This window comes from Coptis chinensis, chromosome 8 (genome assembly GCF_015680905.1).
Source record: "Coptis chinensis isolate HL-2020 chromosome 8, ASM1568090v1, whole genome shotgun sequence".
Lineage (NCBI taxonomy): Eukaryota > Viridiplantae > Streptophyta > Magnoliopsida > Ranunculales > Ranunculaceae > Coptis > Coptis chinensis.
In genome coordinates, this window is record NC_141463.1 from 43,151,664 (window position 1) to 43,174,411 (window position 22,748).

Consider the following 22,748-nt stretch of genomic DNA (forward strand, 5'->3'; position numbering starts at 1 on the left):
AAACTATCCAAAGAGGTTCCATGTACATGGGATTGTAAGATATTAGAAAAGACTATATTTCATATTAGAGTGCCACATAGAAGAGAAATACAATTTGCATAAAGTTTCCGATTTTCCGTTAATTACTCTTTGAGCTTAGTTTGTATTTGAATAAAGTTTCCGATTTTCTTATAATTATTTAATGTAGTGTGTAATACCAACTTCTACTGATCCATCTGTAGTGTCCTTGCAAACATAACATAAAAAGTAAATTATGATTAATAACTATGTGGGATCATCGAAGATTATTCAGCTCCCGATTTTCCGTTAATTATTCTTTAAATTATACATGGCTCACTTTGTAGAATCTTCAAAGATTATCTACGAACGGGTGTTGTTATATTAATTATTCTGAATTTTTTTTTGCAAATATGCAGAACTATTATATATTAATATTATATTGATCACTCAACCAAATTTCTTATAACGTAAAAACCTCACTCTCTATTAAAAAAAAAAAAAAAAAAAAAAGTTCTATGTAGTAGGATTATATTGGCATAAAACGCACTGCAGGAGACACCAAAGAGGTTCCATGTAGTAGGATTGTAGACTATTAGAAAAAACTATCTTTCATATTAGAGTGCCACATAAGAGAGAAAAAAACTAACTCTCATATTAGAGTGCCACATAGGAAAGAGAAAATCCTCCATTACATGTCTCTGCTTTAATATATAGATAGTAGATGTCTCCTGCAGTGCGTTTTATGTGGTTTATTTTGGCTGGTCGTATGTGGCATAAACTGTTGAGGTTCAGTATGGAGTTCTTTGGTTGTGTTTTATAGCACAGGCTGAGGCAGTTATTCAGTAATTCCGACACTTCAAGCTGTACTGATAAATCTAGATCACTGCTAGTCTTACCAGATTACCAGAAGTAGTTTCTAAATTCAGTGGGTGGATTTAAGGAAACCACTACAATATTCAAATATTTTGTTCAATAGTGTAGTGTTTGGTTTGGTTTGGTTTGGTTATACAGCCCACTTTATCGACTATTTTGTAGATGCTTTTTGATTTCTAGTTTTGGAAGAATCCACTGAAACTCAGCTTCAATGAAGGTAACCCAAGTACCAAGATTCTCAGCAAATCTCAAATAGAAAGCATTTGGGTCCTCTCATTTATATAGCCATGAGTGTTTCCCTTCCTGCATATTCATAAAATCCGTGGCAAAGTTCGCTTCTCTCCAGCAGGGGATTAATAAGAAATGATCCAAATTTTTCTTGCGAACTTCCCGTCTAGCCACTAGTTCCCATGGAATTTTGCTTGTGCTAAAAGCTTCCACTGCTGCTCTCGAGTCAGATCCATCCATAAAGAGTTCCATCCCTTTGCTTAAGGCAATTTCTGCACTCTCTAGGATGGCCAAACATTCGGCCATATAGTTCGTTGCTACACCAATTCCTTTGGCACATCTTTATGCTAACCTTCTGGACTATCTCGTCTTATTTAGTGCATTACAGTTCTCTAATCTAATCCAACTAACTTTAAAACCCATCGATCTCCACCACCGTCTCTTTTTTTTTTGTTAAGCATAACAGGATACCCATTATTGTTTTTGTTAATGCACAAAATAAGTCTTTTCTAGCCTCCTGATACGAAGATAATAAACCAGATCAATGACTGAAGTCAAAGAACAACAGCTGGAGTGCGGGACGGAATTTCGATGGCCAAAAAGGCTGAAAAAAAATTGTTTGGTAATTTTCCCTAACAAATTCTTGCACGATCTGATAAAGAAACTGTGCTCTCTCATATGATCTGGATTGTAAAGTATAACATTCCACAAAAGTTTGTCACATATGGTCTACCAAAAAAGAGTTCGGACAACCTTAAGCTGCTCATATCAACTTAAGACTTCCTGGAAAACAGGTGATGCACGACCAATGAGACCAGCGCCTAACCGTGAATAGTCACAAAAAGGAAGCAGCTACAAAAGTTTTGACAAAGTGAGAAAACAATCGTCAGGAGGCAGGGGGTGCATTGTATGTAAGTTCCTCAAAAGTCGGTTTTGGCTGCATACAATGGCAGTGCATCTTCTTTAATAGCTCCTTTTTCTGTCAACTAGAGATTCTACTATAATGTAGCAAATTGAAGGGGCTCCACGACTTAGCTGCAAAGGAAATCACTTATATGTCAACAACAACACGAACTAGTTTTGATAAGTTATACTGGATATTGGCACCAAAAAGAAAAAGTGGAGAAAAAAGAACACACAAAAACAATGCAATATTTGTATCTATTCACAGGGTCCAGAACTGATAAGCTACTTGGAAATGGAAATACATGACTTATGATATACCTGTCAAACATTACAACTCTTGGTCATTGTCAAGCTGAGTTTTTGCTGCAGCTTTCTCTGCCTCCTCCAAAACAAAAGTTTTAAGTGACTCGACATCCCTCGGTCCTACATATTACAGGCAAAAAAAATTTGGTCATAGATTAATGAGAAGTAAAAGCCACGACTATTAGATATTTAAACTCTAGTCTGTCGACACTAGATTATAATTCCCGGGGTACAACAGCTAATCTGATGTTAAGAGGATTATAGCTGCAAATGATGAAGTCCAGAGTTCAAAGAAATAAAAAATGACAACGCAAGAAGTGTAAAAATACAGATTTAAAGCCAAAAAGGTAACCAATATAGACATTGGAAATTGTACAGGCAAAACAATAATAAGAGCTATATGGATACCAAAAGAAATCAAGAATTCACTTACATGCTTAGGCTATGCACAAAGCCAAGTCAACAAGCACAATCACTGAAATTGTAACTTAAGAACATAAGAGCCTATCGGACTGGTAGTTGGGAATAATTCTTAAAAAAAAGGGTTTCAAAATTTTCTTTTAACTTTGTAGAATACTAGAATTAGGCCGAACCACATTACATGTGAATAGAAAGTGTGAGAGGGAAAACATAAATAAGATAAGAAAGCAATATGTAATTCTGGTGGTATAGACCATAGAGTATAAATTTGTGGCCAGCCAAAAAGAAAGTTGTATTTTCAATATTTTAATTTGCAAATGCCAAGACAATTACCTACTATAGCATACCGCTAAGCGATGAAGAACGAGCGAAGATTGAAGCATCAAAGCTTCAGTGAACCTGTTGGGAAAGTTTACGAAGGATTGACTGAAGATTGAAATTTTGGAAATTTTCTGTGTCAATTTTTTTAATTTGAAAGTGAAGTAAAACGTGTTTGAGAATGACTGAACAAAGTGAGAATCAGGGAAGAGAATAAGAGAGAGATTAGATATTGGAGAAGATCCTCTTTAATCTAAGTCAGACATCCATCGTGACATACAATTATTTCCCCCCTCCAATCTCAAGAGTCAAGAGACACCCGCTTCACTCATTTGGATAAAACCTAGGTTCATGGACACGCCATATTTTGAAAAAAATCTGTGTTGGATACGTATCCCCGTGTCCGTGTCCGTGTCGGACACATGTTGTATTTAATTTACCTCGAATTTCTGATTTACCATCTAATTTAATAAATTTATAATTATTAAAAAATTAATTAATTATTCCTATCCGTGTCCCATGATCTTCAACTGCTCGTTGTATCCGACACGCGTGTCAATGTAACTTGGGATAAAACCATTTTAAACAAACAGCCAACATTTACTGTTATTGGAACGTACTTTGCAGAAGAATGAGGGTTGTTGGAGACACCCAAATATAGACTGATGTGGGAGGGTGGGTACAGGAACTATTCGCCCTGTCACTCCTCAACGTATGGATGTGTTGGATGCATGCAGATACATCTTGAAGGCACTATCACTATGAAGAGAATAATTATTTTAAAGGGAAGACATTGAAGTAAAAGTAGAGTATCTAACATTTTCGGCGCTAGGGCACACTGTAACCATATAACTGTGATGTGCCAAAAGCATAGTGTACATCGGAGGCATTCTGGCATGTAAAAGAGAAATCGTGACAGACAAGGCTCCCACCCATGCAGAGAAGCATCCCAACATGTAAAATGAAAATTAGAAAACTACTTGCATGGGTAAAATTATTGAAGGCACAATGTGAATTTGTGAGGGAGTGTCAAAGGCACATGGAATGACGCGTGAGCAAAAAATATATGTTGACATGTTTTGAAAAAAATATATGTTGACATGTTTTGAGTTTTAACATTTATGGCTCTATGCACATCTCTACTATGATAAAGCACGAGCAACCTTAAGTTTGTAAACACCTTTTGATTCCAAAAAAGGTCCCTAGAAATAGATAAAATGGAAGGAGATATAAGAGATATTGAAAATATTAGATTCCTTTTTATCACATACATTAAGTGAAGATAGTAAAGGTTCCACCCACAAGGCCGCAACTCTCCTAATGAAGAAGCTCGGATTCATCACTTAAATAATACATGGTGACTTACTAATAACCGAGAATTCAATATGAGGAACACTGCTATAGCACGCTACCTTAATACATGATAACTTACTCATAACCGCAAATTCAATATGAGGAACACTGGTAAAACATGTACATCCACACTAGTAAATGAAATTGATGAAAGATTTTTTTTTCTAATGATGAGTTGCAATAGGCACATGAAACTTTAAGTACTTAAAAGTAACAAGATAAAGACCCATTAGAGGTTTTGGGATGCAAGATAGGGGAAAAAACTAAGTCACGTTGACACGGATACACGTGTTGGTGTCGGAACATAGTGGCCTATTTGAAGTAAAACACAAGGACAAAGCTAATTAAATAACATAATATTACTATTCTTTAGTTATCCATCTAATTCTTGGGATCCAGACCTTATAAAGCCTCCTAACAAATAAATAACCACGAAATTGACATATCATTGAGTTATACCTATGTTAATAGATTATGCTCTTAATCTTTTAGGGTATAAAAGAAACCCTAATTTAATATCGTATGCCGTGTCTGTATGTCCGACTCGAGTGTCCGTGTGTGTGTCCGACATAGATTGTTTTAAGAATATAAAGTGTCCATGTTACTCAGGGAAAAACATATAACGACATCTAAACAACCCTAGCTGGAAGAATCATTGTGAAGAAAACTCTAGTTTGAGCTTCATTCATTTTTTTATCAGTAAAACAATTTAGGATTTGGTCCAATTTATAGTAGTGATATTAGGCTTTGGTCAATTTATAGTTGGAAATTAGACTTTGGTCCTATTTCTGCTAGTCAAACTCGTTGACTGTGATCAAACTGTCCAAATTTAAGTTAATACCTAGAATACCCCTACACGTGCATCTCACATGTTTTGCTTCATGTGAATTTTAGGACCAAAGTCTAATTTTTCATTTTGTACTAGTACTATAACATTAATTACTAATACAAAATGATCCCATAACCCTAATTTTAAAACTGCAAATTGAGGTTTTTGTTTGGTTGTTCTCTAATTCGAAGCTTGTTTAACTTAATTTAATCTCTTAAAATGATGAGATTTTGGTAATGTCTGTTAAGGTTGTGTTATACTATGCATCAATGCAGGAAGCACCACCATGATCACCACAAGGTAGAGGAGACAGGGGCGGCAGTAGAAAACCAAGCGGAGCCAGAGCACAAGTACCACCACCACAAAGTAGAGGAGGCAGTAAAAAGCCTTGAGTACCCATAGAAATCATAGGAGGCAGGACAATTGTGGCATTTTTTTTTTTTTTTAATTTCATGATTGTTATATTTTGTTATGTTTTGGGACGTTCTAGTGGACTTGTGTTTGTTTTATTTTGTTTTGATGTTCTAGTGGACTTGTGTGTGGTTGTGTTGAAGTGTTGAATTGATGTTCAACTTCACTGGTAGTCTCAGCTCATCCGGCCTCAAGCACCACCTTAACAGATATTATTAGAGTGGAATTAATCTCACCTCCCATCAAGTACTTGGGCTTAGCTCTTACAGCATCGAGATTAGGCATCAAAATTAGGCATCAAAGACTACTTACCTTTAGTGGAATTGGTCACAACAAGGATATCAAAGTGGAATAACACTTTCTTGACCCTAGCAGCAAAGCTACAATTAGTACACTATGTGTTATCATTCTTTCATAACTACTGGGTAAAGACCTTCATATTGGTACACTAGATAAAATCTCTAAGCTTACAAATAGATTTGATGGGCTGGTCCAAGTATGGAGAGGAAGGTACATAAAGCTAGTTTAGTCATTGTACTATAATATACAACAAGTGTGAAGGACGCCGGTTTCAAAGTGGACCCTAACGTATGGAATGTTGTTGCGCATTGTGGATTATTAATCTACAAGACTGTAACCAAGGAAGAAACTCTATGGATCAAATGGATTTGGGAGTATCAGCTGAGAGACAAATTGTTTTGGACAATGAAGATCCCTTCAGACTGCTCTTGGGTGTGGAGATCAATACTTAAACATAGAAGAGAAGCAAAACAAAAACCCCAATTTGCAGTTTTAAAATTAGAGTCAGGGATCATTTTGTATTAGCTAGAAATTGGGTTCTAGACACTTTCTTTAGTGTGCTTTTTGTCTAGAGAAAGACCAATATTATCTTTTAATTCTACTCCAATTTTAGCAACACGTCACTTTTTGGGTGTATTAACTGTTTTTAAAATTTCTTATTTCTCCTTTTTACCCTTTCATTTGTAACTGCCAATTTCTTCCACAAATAAATAATACTAAAATCTAATGTGCCCAGGCTGTAGGTGTGTGTGTCAATCGAGGCCACTCATCAGGCAAGGGTGCGTGTGTATTGCTCCAAGATGTACTGCAATCAAATAATACAATTGTCTTATAAAAAAAACACCATTTGTCCTTTCACAATTTCACAATTTGAATTACATCAAACAAAGCTTAAACATGCTATTCAAAATTATTAGAGATGCATTTTAAATTGTTAAAGTTGTATTGAAATTAGTTGAAATCAACATACATTTTTTCCGTTTTTGAAGTTGATGTTTTCCATATTGTTTTGGTCTCTTCAGAAATTCATCTCACTTTTAATTGGAATTTTGTAGATTTCGAATAAATTTTAGTTATTTTGATTAACCCACTACCCTTTTGGTAACTGATTTAGTTCGTAACTTTTTTTTTTGTTGGTAGTTGGCTTCTTTAGTTGGGACTAATAAAAGCGGTCAAAATTGTAAAAGTCAGTCTAAAATTTGAGACAGATGTCAAATTTCAGTTTTTATGGAGGAAAAACAAAAAAAAAGTTTGCTATTTCCTCTAAACTTTAGAAATTTGCGTATGTGTACCTATACCCAATTTTCTGTTTGTATTAGTAATTAAGGCAATAGTACTATAACAAAATGAAAAATTAGACTTTGGTCCTAAAATTTACATGAACGTGTGAGATGCACATGTAAGGGGTATTCTAGGTATTAACCTAAAGTTGGACGGTTTGATCACAGTCAACAAGTTTGACTAGCAGAAATAGGACCAAAGTCTAATCAAAGACCATGAATATTGAGTAGTTGAGAATGCTCCCAGTGAAACACGTCAGCCCCCTTTTTTCTCTTAGATGGACACCTCAGTTTTTACAGGAAAAAATTGAAATATACGCCTTTTTATATGCATAAACAAACGAACGAACAAAAAAACTGAAAAAAGAAAAAAGAAAGCCAATCCTCTCTCTCCCAAAAACGCAATGGCTGCCATTCTGCTAACATCTCTCAAATCTCTCAAGAAGTCTCAAAGTGCAACTAAAATTTTGATTTTACTACCAAACTGCAATGGTTTGTTTTTTCAACAGTCTTTAATCTTTTTTAAGGTATAATTTATGTTACATTGAGTACCCAACTTTTTTTGTTGGCATTTTTCAAGAAAATTGAGGATTGTTTGTGGGTTTTTAGTAATTTAGGGGAGGCGCTGATGTGAAGATGCCTGCTATTCAATTGCATCATTAGGGCGTTCAATTTTGAGTATAAGGCGTGATCAGGTTCATAACATGGATGGAAATAATGAGGCTTCAGCTCAAGAAGCGGAACTTGAATCATTTTAGAAATAGGTGGCTGATCGGTTCAATGATCTTTCTGCGGTTTCGAACGAAGATCTGCTTTCGTTGGGGTGGATAAGGCGTCTTCTTGATGAATTCATTTGTTGTCAAGAGGAGTTTAGGGGTATTTTGTTTAATAATAAGGGGCGTTTGTGTAGACAACCTATGGATCGACTTATTGCTGAGTATTTTGAAAAGAGTGTGAAGGCTTTGGATGTTTGTAATATTATTAGAGATGGGGTGGAATTGATTAGACAGTGGCAGAGATATTTGGAAATTGTTCTTACTGCTTTGGATTCGAGTCATAAGACACTTGGGGAAGGCCAGTTTCGCAGGGCTAAGAAGGCTTTGACTGATTTAACAATTGCGATGCTGGATGAGAAAGATTCTGGAGGGGTTCTTGCTCTCACTTCGCTGACATCCATCTTGCTAGAACAGTTCAAGGTAAGACTACATCCAATCTTATTTTCCTCAGAAAGCGTAACTCCGACTTTTATATATTAGAAGGTTACAAGGAGTCGTCACAATGCATCATCAATGCCAGAAATAAGACCGATCTTCTATATAAATTTAATGAGTTTGCTTTTGTTGGCTCAAATTGAGATTCACCCCTGAGAATTCTCCCCGCAATCAAATAAACCCTTTAATAGAACAAAGAGTACAATGAAAGTCTTCAATTTCAATTTATCTGGCGACTGATACCGGGCAGCAATCGGGAAGTAGCAAATCAAAAGCTTCTCTCTACCCTCTTCTAGCTTATAGTTCCAACTGTAATCGACTATCGAATCGACCCTTGGATTATTGAATCGACTCTAAGGCTATGAATAGCTACGGTCTGTCAAAACACTGCCTTGGAACTTTGCTTCCAGTTCGAGGTAAGATTAGCAGGATGTAATCAAAATCAAAGATGTATAAATATATGCCTATATATTCATTATTTCATTCCCTGTCTAAATTTCTTTTGTTTGCTGCAGGGAATTGAAGGTGTGGGAGTATTGCAACAAATGCAGAACACCATCAATCCCGAGACTAAACATTCACATATCATTAACATCATTGAAGCTTGAAAGGCTTATGAATGAAATTCACTTTATTGTCGATCCTCATATCATATCTAGGAAACAAGTTTGTCTTTTGATATAATGCTGGATTAAATAACGGGTAAATCTCTAGGTTAGTTTCCAACCTGTGCTACGGGCAGAAATCACCAAGTGTCAAATTTCCCGGGGTGGAAGGAAATGGTGGTTGTTTGCCTAAAGACCCTAATGCGCAACTGATTGTCAAAAACCCAGGATTTTTTTTATTAAAATGGCTTTTTCACTCATAAGACGGAAACTCTTAGTCCTCTAAATACGAAGATGAGTAGCCCTAGGGAATTGAAAAGTGAAAAGCCAATCTCGGTGTGTAAAAGCATTACTACCTTTTTTTATCCCTTATCGTAGTTGACTGGAATAAGGCAGTCTGGATGCTATCGAAGAGCTAAGGAGAGATAGAGATAAGTAGGGAAAGGGGACCTAGCACTCTTAATAAAGATATGTACCATATAGTGAGGGATGCCCAGGGGGATACGTACCATATAGTGAGGGATGCCTAGGGGGAGCTTGAACTTATCTATTTCAATGAGGAGATCATAGTATTTTTGTAGCTAAGCGAATGTGACTTTGTGGGCTTCCCCATGTTGACAATGACTTCACATTTCTTTTAATATATAATTAATAGAAATTAAATTAGTTTGCAGCACTAATGGAACTACAAACAAAAACTACCCAGCCATCAGGATTGGTCTTACTTGAATATTAAGAAATATTAGTTGTGCACGCCTTCTTAACATTTACTCAACGTGTCGATGCATGCCTTTGGCAAGAATGTGAGAAATATTATCTATAATCTTTCTTTGTCATTGGCTTCCAAATATGATGGGCAAACTACCTCATATCCCCCAACACCTAATATTTATGCCTATTTGAATAGGAGTTGGCCTTTACCTATGGGAATACCAGTGGCATTTTTATAAACATATTGCTTTTGCTTTGTAAGGCTTCTACAAGGTCAACTTCTAACTTCTAACGCAACATCAACTTCAATTTCTTGAATTCAAGTACCAGCAGAATGTCTCCACGACCACATCATATTTGATCTACGACATTTTTGTTTCCCTGTTCTTTTAGTAGTGAATCTTCCTCAAGACTCCATAAAACGTCTTCTTCTTTCAAGGTACTGTTATAACATATTGTTCTTGATTGCTTAGAAGATTCTTAGATTTTTTTTAATGTACAATTTTAAGAGTTGGAATCTGCTTCTGGGGTTATTATTTTAAATCATTACCTTGAAGTTGTGAAAAATTAAAAGGAGAGGCACAAATGAAAATTTACAGTTCGGAATTGTTATTATACATTGCATTTAAATTGTTTGATAAGAAATAGATATAAGAAGCTTCTTATCAAACAATTTAAATGCGCAATGTAAACAGTCAAATAAAGATTAATTTTTTGCAAAAATTTGCATATCAATAAATTACGATGAATTTTTTCAAGCACATCAAGAATGAGTGGTTATTTTTTTTTTGGGTGAATTTAAAGAAGTTGGGTGTAGTAGTGAAGCCAATGGAAGGTTATGGTAAGGCTTTGGCATGAGTATTGCGATTCAGTTGATGGGTCGAGTTCGGTTAGGTGTTCCTGATATTGAGTTATGGACACTTGATCCTAAACAAGCTAAAATGTTAGAATTGTGACGAGTTTTTTTTTTATATTGGATGCTTCAGATTAACCATTTGATAACCTTGAAGTTGATATGATCTTGCTTCATGCACCTATTTTTTTGTATGGTTTTACGGTTGGTGTTATATATTATTATTTTCAAGTACTTTAATAAATAAAACTTTTGTATTCTCTACTGATCTATCATATTTTTTTGTTATAATTATCAATTTTATGTAGGCAGTTTTATCTTCTCGATCAGATTTTTATTGATTATTTTCTTTTGGTTTGATAAAGCACTAAGTTTGATGAAACGGTCGATTTAGACGAAACTATGAAAATAGACGACTAAAATTCTAGCGATTGATTAAACTTAAGTTCATTAAAAATTCCCTCCAAAACACAATAAACTTAGGCATTGTGTTCTAAACATTATATTTTGAGGTATTGGGTTCTCACCATTAGACGTCCATTTGAGTTTGAGGCATAATGGTGTTTTCTCAAGCAATTCGAGAACATGCAGAGATAAATCAGCTGCCATTGTCCATGACAATATCATACATTTAAAATCATGTGCACCATTTTATTAATCTACTAATGATGTAGTCTTCAATTACTACTCATGGAACAATGCAAAGTTGTTGCAAAGGTAATATATACTTTGCAAAGTTAGTGGCAGAGATGAGTATTGGCATGAGCTATTGCTCCTTTATTAATATTGGCACATGCAGGATAGTACTTGCTCATAAATTATTATTTGGTAAGTGATGTTTAATGAAGTTATTTGCTTTTCATCTTCAGAGGAGAGGTCTATGTTTGCAAATCAGGATAATCAAGTTGAGAATATTAATTGTGTGTAGAGAACTGAAAATCAGGAGACGCACCCAAAAGTTTGAAACCTTGAAGGACATTATACCATATATTGCAGTTTATATTGTAATGGAATCATGCAAAGGTGGGGAGTTGTTTGATCAGAATGTTGAGAGTATGGTTATGTTCATGCATGTGTTTATACTTTATACCTGAAATTATGTAATTATTAGGTTATATTTTGATCATATCTTGGATAATTTAGTATGGTTTTTATTTTTTGATTGCTATTATCATTTCATTATTTCGGTGAGTGTGTTTCACACTTGATTTGACCCTTTTTGCACTATTAAAACATTAGCAACTAGAGACTCTATAGCAATAAATTCAGAACAAGCTGTGTTAGAATTTTTCCATTGGTAATTATAAGTTTTGCTTACAACTACTTAACTGAGGTTGGGGTTTGTTTTCTTTAAGTGGAAGTAGCATTTTGTAGTTTTTTTTAAGAATGAGTGAGATAATGGTTGAAATGTAAGCTTCAAACTTTTTTAAAATCTCTTATATTTTTAAATAAATTTTGTTTCAGGGCAGACATAAAAATAAAGCTATTAAACAAACCCTTGAAAAGGAGATTGTCAAAAGATTTGGAAGTCCAGGTAGAGAGTCTGTAGGTATGGTCAGTTGAAGTACAAAATACGAACAAAAGGTTCAATTGAAATTCTTCCACTTCAAGAGGGAAAGGTAGTTGCGCTGCACTAACTCCATCAATAAGCACAATCTCATCATGTCACTAGATTGAAGGTAATACCAGATAGTAACCTACACATGAGCTATACAATTATCTAAGTTTATCTGCAGTCGCACTACTTACTCCTTTCATTATAAAGAACGATATATTAACAACCTAAATTGTGGTTGTTGAAGAAATTTATGCTGCGGATTGGTCTTTGTTAAACACTTCTTATTTGTTATTGAGATCATATTTAATATACGGTGATGTTAACTTCTTGAAGGTAAAACAGTTGGTTTGGTATTATGTATGAACTATGAGCAATTGCTACATGAATATGTAGGGTTAGATGGTTTTGTTGAGGTTGTTTTAGAAACGTAGGAGATGTATATATGTTAGTTGCATTGTATAAGTCATGTATTAGGGTTTCTGGAATGTAGTTTGTATATTTATAGTTTTCTTCTTATTCGAGGATTGGTTACTTGACTTAACTGGCATTGGTCGAGATGGTTAAGTAGCTGGTTCTACGAATCAATATATCTTTTAGTAGTTGAATTTACGACTGAGGTATGAGATTTTATATTTGGTTTGGATGTATTTTTATTAAATTTTCAGGTTATGACAGGTTTTATATTTTTGAAATGTCGAAAATACAAAGGAGACTCTGTTGACATTTTTCCAGAAAAGTCATGTATCTTAGGTATATAATTGTTTTAGATTTGGAGCGTTACAAAGTGGTATCCGAGCTTTAGGTACGAGTGTCTTAGCAGGCTTAGGTATCCTAAATATCTCCTAATCACGCTTAGGTTTAAACTATGGGTTAATAACTGAGTGAGAATGTCCAACTGTGTCGGTTTATAAAGTTGTTAATGATTTATTGGTCAATATTTTATCCATGTTTATTAAGTTTACTTAGATTGGATGGGAAAGGTTGAAGCGGGGTTGAGTTGTAAAAGGCTATGTGCCTTTAAAATGGTGGAAGGAGCTCTTTCACAGTCTACACTTAGCAGTTCTTCTACTACTTATTCTTATGTCCCATTCTAGAAAGGGCGGTGAAGCAATTTCGGAAGCCTAAACAAAGATTTCTTTGGGGAGTGGAGGAAGAGTAGTCAAAATTGCACATCGTAAAATGGAGCGACATGTATCATATTTGTTGGATCAAACATATTGTTTAGAAAGGAGATTTTTCTTTGTATGCCTAACGTTAGTGTATCTATGTAAGGAGATCATTGGTTAGTCTCAAAGGGGTTGACAAATCAAATACTAAAGTCAGTCCCTGATGGATAAACTTGAACTCAAGAAGCAAAAGAAAAGAAAGACCAACGCTGCCTAATAAGTATGCGGACTTGGTTAATCCTAATGGTCCAATTGACCAATTCGGAAATCAATGAAAAATGAAGGAAATTTTGTTTTGGTGACAAAAAAAGTACAAGGACAGATTGATCTGCTTCAAGTGATTAATTCATTGCAGTACCTCAAATACCAGTCTCATGTCACTAGATTGAAGGTAATACCAGATGGTAACCTACACATGAGCTATACAATTATCTAAGTTTGTCTGCAGTCGCACTACTCACTCCTTTCATTATAAAGAACGACATATTTATGGATTTAGGCTTTGTTAAGAAGAAAATTTATGTTGCTGTGGGAAAAAACTGTAGTTTCTTTTCTGTACAACATGAGGTGTGGCAGCAGGCTCGACTGTAAGCGTAAGGTATGCATTATCGATTGATCAGACTCAAAAACCATGGAGTACTGCTTTGAGGGAGACAATATTTTCTCTTTATTCATCTTATTGGTTCCTTATCATGTTGTGGATTTACACTAAGGTGTCATTTCTAGCCAATATCTCAGTAAAAACATGATTAAAACTATCTTCATTGCATTCCATGTCCAGAATAGTTATTTCAACACTGTGTCCGGTTTCATTTTCAATATTGTGGATGCGAAGAATACTCTCAATGATTAAGTTTGCTAAACCTCAAACCAACATGGAGAAACATTTATTGAATTCTTTCATGTAAGGTAGACTTTTAACTGATGAAAATGCTAATTGCATAATCACCTGTTTAGGTAGGGGGAGGGTGACCAATAGAAAGTGCATGCCGGAATTTCACTCATATACAAAGGATAAACGTTGAGATATAGTTGTAAGTATTGACGACTAGCACTACTATTAACTGAAATGGTTTCTTGCTTAGATGCTTTATTTTAAAAGCACTGTATTCCCATAGCCCAAGCTGATGAGTCACAATGATAATTGATTTTTATCAAAGTCACATTTGGTTTAGCCATGGGCGAAATACACATGCCAACAGTTCCTTCAGCCCTAGCACTTGACCGAGACTTGAAGTAGTGTCCTCTCAAGATCTACTGCTCTGTCAGTTAACAAGAACTTTACGTTGATGTAGAGGCACAAAAATCATATCAACAGGCACGCAGGTTTAAGAGTCTGACAAGGGGTAAATAGACACAAAAACGTTTGTATTTTATTTAAGCTCATATTCATTGCTTATATGAGTATGCAATTGCACTCACATTGTTTAGTTCTCTGTCTTTTATTTAATCTCATAATAGAAACTAATATACCTCACTAGAGCTTGCAGTTGTAGGTATCAAACTCATTACTTCGTTGTATACGTGGTATTTATGCAGGATGTGAGTTTGTTAGCCTTCAAAGGTCAAACAAATACTCCAACTGTTGGTGGTGAGCAAGATATGGGTGCTAATAAGCGAGACGAGAGTGGGAATGATGCAGGAATAGCTAGCAGAGAGCTAATAACAGCTGTTAGAGACAAGGCAGGGCATAAAATGCCTTTGATGGAGGTAGGTGATAATATTGGATTGCCAACTGACGTTGTTGATGCTGGGGCGATTGAGGAGAAAGGACTTTTCAGAACACTTCTGCCTTTGTCAACTGACAAGGATAAGGTTGAGATTGATGGTTTTTTAGTGTCCAAGGAGTATTTGCCACTATATAACCAGGTTCGGGAGAAACATGGTTTGATGGCTTCTGATTCAGCTTTAGTAGATCCAGTTCTGCAAGGCGATACAGTGAAGAGGTTGCTGCAGACAATAGTGGAGATGAACCAATCAGTAGGTAGGGTCTCTGATTGTTGTTGGAGGAAATGGGAGCAGTCTTTAATGTCTGCTGAAAATGTGAATTTCAATGTGGCCTGGTTGCACAATGTGCTGATTATTGTGAAGGTGAAGGCCCAACATGAAATGTTCATGAAATCAGTCGATGCAGAACTTGATGCAGCTAAGGCAGCTAAGGATGCAGCTATGACAATTAAAGATGCAGCACATAATGCACTGAACTAGCTTAATCATAAGATCATCCACTATTAATGTAGTAAGCCCGGTAATCTCATCTTATAGTCAATGATCTAAGTCGTTATTTGAAGAAAATTTTAATGTGGGGGATTTTATCGTAGTTGTCTTTTTTCAAAGTCAATTGCTTTGGTTGGTTGGTTCGAAGTGGGAATCAGCCAAGGACTTGGCATGTTGGAGATACTCTGTAATTGATCGATTTCCCTTCAAAATGGAGAGAAGCTGAAACCTGATACGGGTGGGTATTGGCCACTGATTGCTGCAAGCATGACATTGAAGGAAACTTCAAGTTTCTTTGGCAGTATTGAAGCCAACAAGCCAACAACTGTGGAACACATTCAACTATAAAGAAAGAAGTGGAATGAACACATTGCTTGGGAAAAATAAAATACATAGTAGAAAACATTCTTATTTTAGTTAGTTTAAATTGGTACTCGCCTCTTGATATTGTTGTGTTAAGGTTATAGTATTATTCTTTTATATTAATATATGCATCTATCAGGGAACATTTGCATAGGTTTATCTTAGTTTTGTCTGTAAAATGTTTTTGTTACGTTTTGGTATACATATTACATATTCTATTACTATCTTGAAAAACAACGCATTAAAATCAAACAAGAGGATGAAGAACCAAATGCCAAGAAATAATGTCTAGGAATTCAGGTAATTTACTCATTCAATAATAGTCATAAATAAAATATTTAAATAATAAATAACTGGCGCTTAAAATTATTCTTATTGCAGGATAGATTGAGATTGACTCATCAATGGACTCTTGACACATACAACGAAGTGCGCCAAAAAATTTACGTTGTAGACATACAAAAAATGCTCAAGTTATATGTTGAAAGTTACTTTTATTAAATATTTTTGTTATTCCAAGGGATAATATACTTACATTAAATTCACTCATCGGTCATTGTCTTTCATTTAAACTATTTGTGATGAAACTTACTGCAACAAACATACTTTGTCAATTGTCTTTCCAATATGCAACATATGTTGGTAGTCAATTTCACTGGAGTCTTTTAGTCGGCTGTTCAACGAACATATCATATTTTATGTTGGCTATATTTCTATGGTGGTTATAAAAACATTCTTATAGTGGTGTTGTTTTACCTATATTCTTTGAATTGATTGTGTTTAGCCCATTGTCTCATATTCTACTACAGGTTTTCTTTCAGTATGATTTATTGATTACTGAGTAGCTTGCTTAACTTGGTTGTTGAAGCTCAACCTTTTAGCCAATGTTGCATATTGTTTGATGGTCATCTGATTTTGAGCTTAATGCTTTAAACCTTGGTGAATCTGTGGACTCGGTAAATGTATCTATCGTTGAATCCTCTGGAATAGGCTCTAACCAGAATGTCATGTTGCTAGAACCAGCAACATTTGAACAATAATTGATGGGATCAATGCAACTCCTAATATTTAGGTCTAGAGCATTCGCCAGAAAGTGCTACTAGGTCCCATACTCCTTCATCGACAACCTAACAACTTATTGCAACAGGAACAATAATAACCCAAAACTAGAAATAAAACCCCTACAAAAAAAATTAGAAAAACATAAACCCTTCAAACAAAGTATACATATATTATAAGCAATGAATCATTGGCTATCAATATATATATATTATTTATTCAAGTAAACTTTAGGCTTTTGAGTCATTAGCTATCTATGTAGCAAGTCCGGCCATAGGCCAGGCCAAATGGCTAGTTACCAACTATAAATTGACCAAAACCTAATATCACTACTATAAGTTGGACCAAAGCCTAAATACCCCTATTATTATTAACAAAAAAGATGTGGGGACATACTGACATAGTGTGAGTGAGTGAGTCACACTACAGACCACAATCATACAAGTACTTCAAGAATCTTGATATACAATACTATCCCACCCTACCATGCACCTACCAAAAGATATACCCCTCATAACAGGAAGAACAAATAACCAATCCCATATCATGCTTTTGATAGCATAACCCACTTGTTCAGCAGTACACTTTGTCACCAAACCCTGGCATGAAATAGCACTTTCCCAAACTCTTTTCTAACCGAAGTAAGATTATAGTCTTTCCATCTCCTCAAGACATCATCTATACCATGTGTCAGGTCCAAATGAATCCTAAAAGGGAATGAAAGTATCTCCCAAACTCTATTATAGAAAGGACACTCCAAGAAAAGGTGAGAAATTGATTCCTCAGTGGAACAACAAAGGGTGCACCTGTTCACCAAGAACTGTCCTCTCTTCTTAAGGTTATCAATTGTGAGAACGTGCCCCCAAATTAAAGATCATATGAAAAAGCACACCTTCAACAGTACCTTCGGATTCCTCACTCTTCTATAAGGAAAGTCAGGCCAGCCAATATTTAATGGAGGCAATTTTCTTCTTCCCTAACCATTCATACATCGATTTAGCTGTAAAACCATTCACTTTGGCAAGCCATCTTCTTCTGTCATATCGAAGTTATTAAGTGACTCTAACAGAGACACCAATCTCTTGCTTTTCTCTTTCAAACAAACCACGTTGAAAATTCAGGTTCAATGATAAACTGTTGACTACTCTAACCACATGATAATGCACAAGTCCACCTTTGTTGATTGATATCGCATAAAGCTGACTGAAACTATCTTTATGTGGGACATCTATACACCACCTTATCTTACCAAAACCAAGTTCTCCTTTCATCACCAACCTGGTAACTCAGCCCTTCTTAACCAACATAGCGAGCAGCCCTAATTATTACATAGATTCTTAAAAACTACCAGTAGGTTCAATATGAATAACATCTCTCCAAATAGTTGGTTTCCCTTCCTCAAATTCCCAAATCCATTTAGCTTAAATTGACTTCTTTAAGTCTTTGAAAACCCAATCCACCTATTTTTTTTACGAGTACAACAACATCCCAGGATGATGATAATTATGTAAGTCCCCTGTAGTACCCCACAAAAAATCTCTCATCACTCTCTCCAACCCATTGGCAATACTTTTGCGGGATGACTAGCACCGATAGATAATAAACAGGTAAGAAGATAGCGTGGACTTGATCCGAATTATCCTTCCCCCTTAGACAAATATCCGCTCTTCCAAATTGCAAATATTTTTTAAAATCTTTTTATTACTGGAGTCCATACTAATTTCGCCCTATATGGAGCTGCTAGTGGTATTCCAAGATAAATGGGCAGGCAAAGTACCAACTCTACACCCTATGACATTACCCACCCATGAAAGATAACCACATTATTCATTAACACTATAGACAACACTCTTACAAAAATTAACATGCAGACCAAAACAGCTACAAACCAAGAGAAAAATTCCTTTAGATTCCTGATTTGCTCCTCACTATTGTAAATAAAAAATATGGTGTCGTCAGCATACAATAAAGGAATAGCTGAATAGGGACCCTTTTCTCAGATCAGTATCCTGTGCCTTTAACATCATCTTTGTAAGTGCTTCAGCCACCAAAACAAACAAAAGAGGTGACATAGGGTCACCTTGACAATAATGAGTATAACTAGGAGCACTTGAGTAAAAAAGTAAAAAACACAACTTTAATGGACGTGTGTTCTGGGAACATGCACTTAAAAGGCTAAGGTACATGATGAGGTTACATGGCATAACAAGGGTTTAGCAGATTGTTAAATCAGAACCATATTATAAAACCAAAATAGAGGTTGTTTTTTAAGAAAAATACAAATCAAAGTACATATATTCTCTACAATTGAGATAACAAAGTTTTTCGTGCTTTCAAAATGATAATTTGAATACATACAGATGAACAAAAGAAAACACATGCTTTTTCATTAAAAACTTTAAGCTCACAAACGGCTTCTGAAATGACCAAAATTTGTTGCAAATTCATAGTGAATTTCTGTTGATTTTTCATTCTGATCGGTATAGGTGGAGTATATTGATATCCAATCAAGTGTTTCTAGGGGAGATGGCCGGAACAATTGACATTTCATGTACGGTTCTATAGAGTGACAGTAAGGGTGAAAGGTTAACATTAAAAAAATAAAGGAAATGAAAAAAAGACATCCGTCTCTCTCCCTTATCAACCCATAAGAGCCGCTCATCTGAATGCATAAAGCCCCAAAAAGACATCTATAAGCTCCTCCCACACTTCCATAGAGGGATATGATCAAGGCCTCCAATGTTGTTCTTATAGTGTCTTTTGTTCTGCTCTATCCAGGCAAAAGGAATAATGCACACAAATCTACCCTTAATGGGGAATGAACTCTCAAGAACCAAGAGGCTATTAGATCCTTTGTCGAAACTGGAGACACCATTGCACTCCTGACTAATGACATAAAGCACACAAAACTCCCTACGAAAAAGGGCAACAATCGAGAGTGGTTAACTGATGACTGATTCACCATCAACAATACACAAATGACAGAAATTTACAGCAAGTTCTATCCTTTTTCAAAAGCTGCCAATGGTCCAAGTTTTGTTATGAGCCATACAGACAAAACGAAAAGAGCTTCGGGAAAGACTCTAAGCATCCATAATGCAACTACTAAAAATGTTAGGATAGTATTAGTACGGTAAGTTTCTGGAAGACGTGAAAAAATAGCACAATAGAAAATTGAGAAGCTCTAATTCTTACTGATAGTCCGAATTCATTTACCTCTGCTTTGTTTTACAAAATAAATACAATCTAATTTCACCCTGAGCCCCCTGAGGGTAACAAGATTAACAATATCTCTGTCCCTCATAGTGCTATACTAATCAAAATTACCATTTATGCTAATGAAATCACAACGATGGAGTCTCAAAAATCAAAGATGACAATCTCGAGAAAATAAAAAATGTGATCTGTCATCTATACATACATACCAGCTAAATGTAATGCTCATCCGATCACCACGTATACTCTACTAGAACTTTTTTTTATCCTTAAAGATAACTTCCCACACCCTTTAGGGGTTCTCTCCGACAATTCACAATTGTTTTATCGCAAATCTATATTTAACTATTCTCTTCCACAAATCTATAAATTATCTATTTCGACAATTGTTCCCCTCCTCAATCACCAAAATCCTACCAAATAATGTAAAATTGAACTCATGGACCCTCCTAATACGCAAAACCACCATCTCTCTTAAGGCATAAAGACTCTTTCAATTGAAGTATGGAGGGTATCATCGGAAAAAAGCTCTCTATTATACTATTATCCTCTCCGAGCTCTTAGCTATGCTTTTTAACTTTTGAAGTATGGAGATGAAAGACACAAGCTAAACTGGTAAACTCGACCAAGTACTGGCCAATCCTCCGTAATAACAAACTCATGGATCCTCGTAATCCCTGAGAACCCCCATCTTTCTTAGACAAATAAATCTTCCCTATTAACCAGATTATACCTTTAAGACTCTCCACAAATAGATTCTGATCATTCTCTCTAACCACTTGGCAATGCTTGAGGTACGTAGAAGAGGGACATGAATGAACTTAAACTCAGCAAAGGACTTTCAATCTGAATCAGTCACTCGACGTGAAAATACATTTACTTTGGGGAATACAAACCTCACTAGCTCCCAGAACACTATATATATGCACCTAAAAGTTGGACACTCTCTTTATACTTGCCTATTCCACTAAGATAATTTAGGTACTACAATTTATCTTTAAATTGCAATATACCAACAAATAATTCTTAAACAAAGTTGGAAGTAACATAATTTCCTAGTACTACAAATAGGTAACTTAACCATCAAGTATCACAACTGATAATGTGGCTCAATATTCCATAGAACAAACATTTCAAAGCATAGTCTAAATAGATATAAAGCATGTATTAACACGAACAACGAAAGCGAGAAACAACCAAGCATATAAATATTATAATTACCTTTATACTTGGCTACTTCTTCACCATCATAAAACACTTTAAAAGTAGGATAAGAATGTATATCAACTTTATTGCACACCGGCTTACTTGTACCGCAATTAACTTCACCTATCTCTATTTCATCTTCCCCTTCCATAACCTTCCCCACATCCTCCCACAACGACCCCAACTTTTTACTAAACAAACAAAATAATTAATCAACAATTAGAAACTAAATTAAATCAGCAAAGTGCAAAATACTTACCAATGCTTACACCATGGGACACAGAATTTAACAAACCAAGCAGTGTCCTTTTCTTTCACCTAAAAACAGAAATATAAAATTAATTAAGTTTGATAAAGTAAGGTCTAGTTTTTGGTACGAGGAATAATTGTTGTACCTTGTCAGTGAATGTGTCTTCGGTTAAGGTAATGACTTCAGATCTAGTACAACCTACAAAGTATGCAAGTACAATCACAGATATGATTATTAAGAGGACAGGTGTACTTTTAATCTCAGCTTTCATCGTTTTTTTTTTTTTTCTGGGTTTAGTTCGTGTTTTGTGTTGGATTCGATTCAGTAATGATTACATACGTCGCGAAATATCGGTTTGGCGAAATGTTTGGGTCGATATTTTGGTGCACGAATTTACGGACGAGATTTCAATATAGAGTACCGACAGACATTTACAGTTGAAATAAATCTCATCTGCATTTTACAGTCGCGGAGATTAAGGGTTACGTATAGATTTGTGGGCCTTTCAAGAGATATTCGTCGTTTTTTCTTTTGATTTTGCTTTCTGGTTTTATTAGTTCGTGTAATACTCACTAAAGGCCGACTAAAATACATGTGTCAGGACTGGTGTCCTTTTCTGAGCTTTCATCGTTTTCTGCGTTTTTTTTTTTTTTTTTTTCGATAAACCGTTTTCTGCGTTTTTAGTTGTGTGTTTTGGAAGAAAATGGCTGACATTTGTGGGGACATATTTGGGCATTTGCAGTGCAGCTCAAGACAATTGGAGGCCTAACCAAAATTTGAATGCCAAAAAGACACGAGATTTTTATTTTTTTTTTGTTGGAGAAGAGCGAGAGAAACGTAGGGTCTGTTTAGAACTAATGTAATTTTCTACTTTCCAATGTAAAAACGTTATCTAACCATTAAAATAAGGAGCTGAAAAACAGTAGTATGAAAAATAGTGGTGTGCTAACAAGTAATAGGCAGGCTGAATTATATTGGGGCCCCTTGGGCTACGGGGCCCTAAGCAGATGCATATTTTGCTATGGGGTTGAGTCGATTTGGGCATTTGTGAAATGTTTGGGTCTATTCTTGTTAGTAATTTGAGATACCTCAAAAATTAGGTACGAAAATAA

The 22,748-nt window shown here is 35.3% G+C and overlaps 2 protein-coding genes across 3 annotated transcripts; one reads left to right on the forward strand and one right to left on the reverse strand.

The window, feature by feature from the left end:
* Positions 1–1,757: 1,757 nt before the first annotated feature.
* Positions 1,758–22,191, reverse strand: PDIL5-1 (PDI-like 5-1). 2 transcript variants are annotated; one of them, XM_086575422.1, is made up of 5 exons: positions 21,782–22,191; positions 21,646–21,704; positions 21,402–21,577; positions 2,326–2,430; positions 1,758–2,136 (listed from the first exon to the last, which is right to left on the reverse strand). In XM_086575422.1, exons 1-4 carry the CDS (start codon positions 21,905–21,907, stop codon positions 2,336–2,338), a joined length of 456 nt encoding a protein of 151 aa, XP_086431548.1. In that variant the 5' UTR covers positions 21,908–22,191; the 3' UTR covers positions 1,758–2,136; positions 2,326–2,335. The 2 variants fall into 2 exon arrangements, with proteins under 2 accessions (XP_086431548.1, XP_086431549.1); XM_086575423.1 differs by having other exon boundaries at positions 21,489–21,577; positions 21,782–22,102.
* Positions 2,437–19,583, forward strand: LOC147481531 (uncharacterized). The gene is made up of 2 exons (XM_086575421.1): positions 2,437–14,359; positions 14,865–19,583. Exon 2 carries the CDS (start codon positions 14,928–14,930, stop codon positions 15,531–15,533), a length of 606 nt encoding a protein of 201 aa, XP_086431547.1. The 5' UTR covers positions 2,437–14,359; positions 14,865–14,927; the 3' UTR covers positions 15,534–19,583.
* Positions 22,192–22,748: the final 557 nt, after the last annotated feature.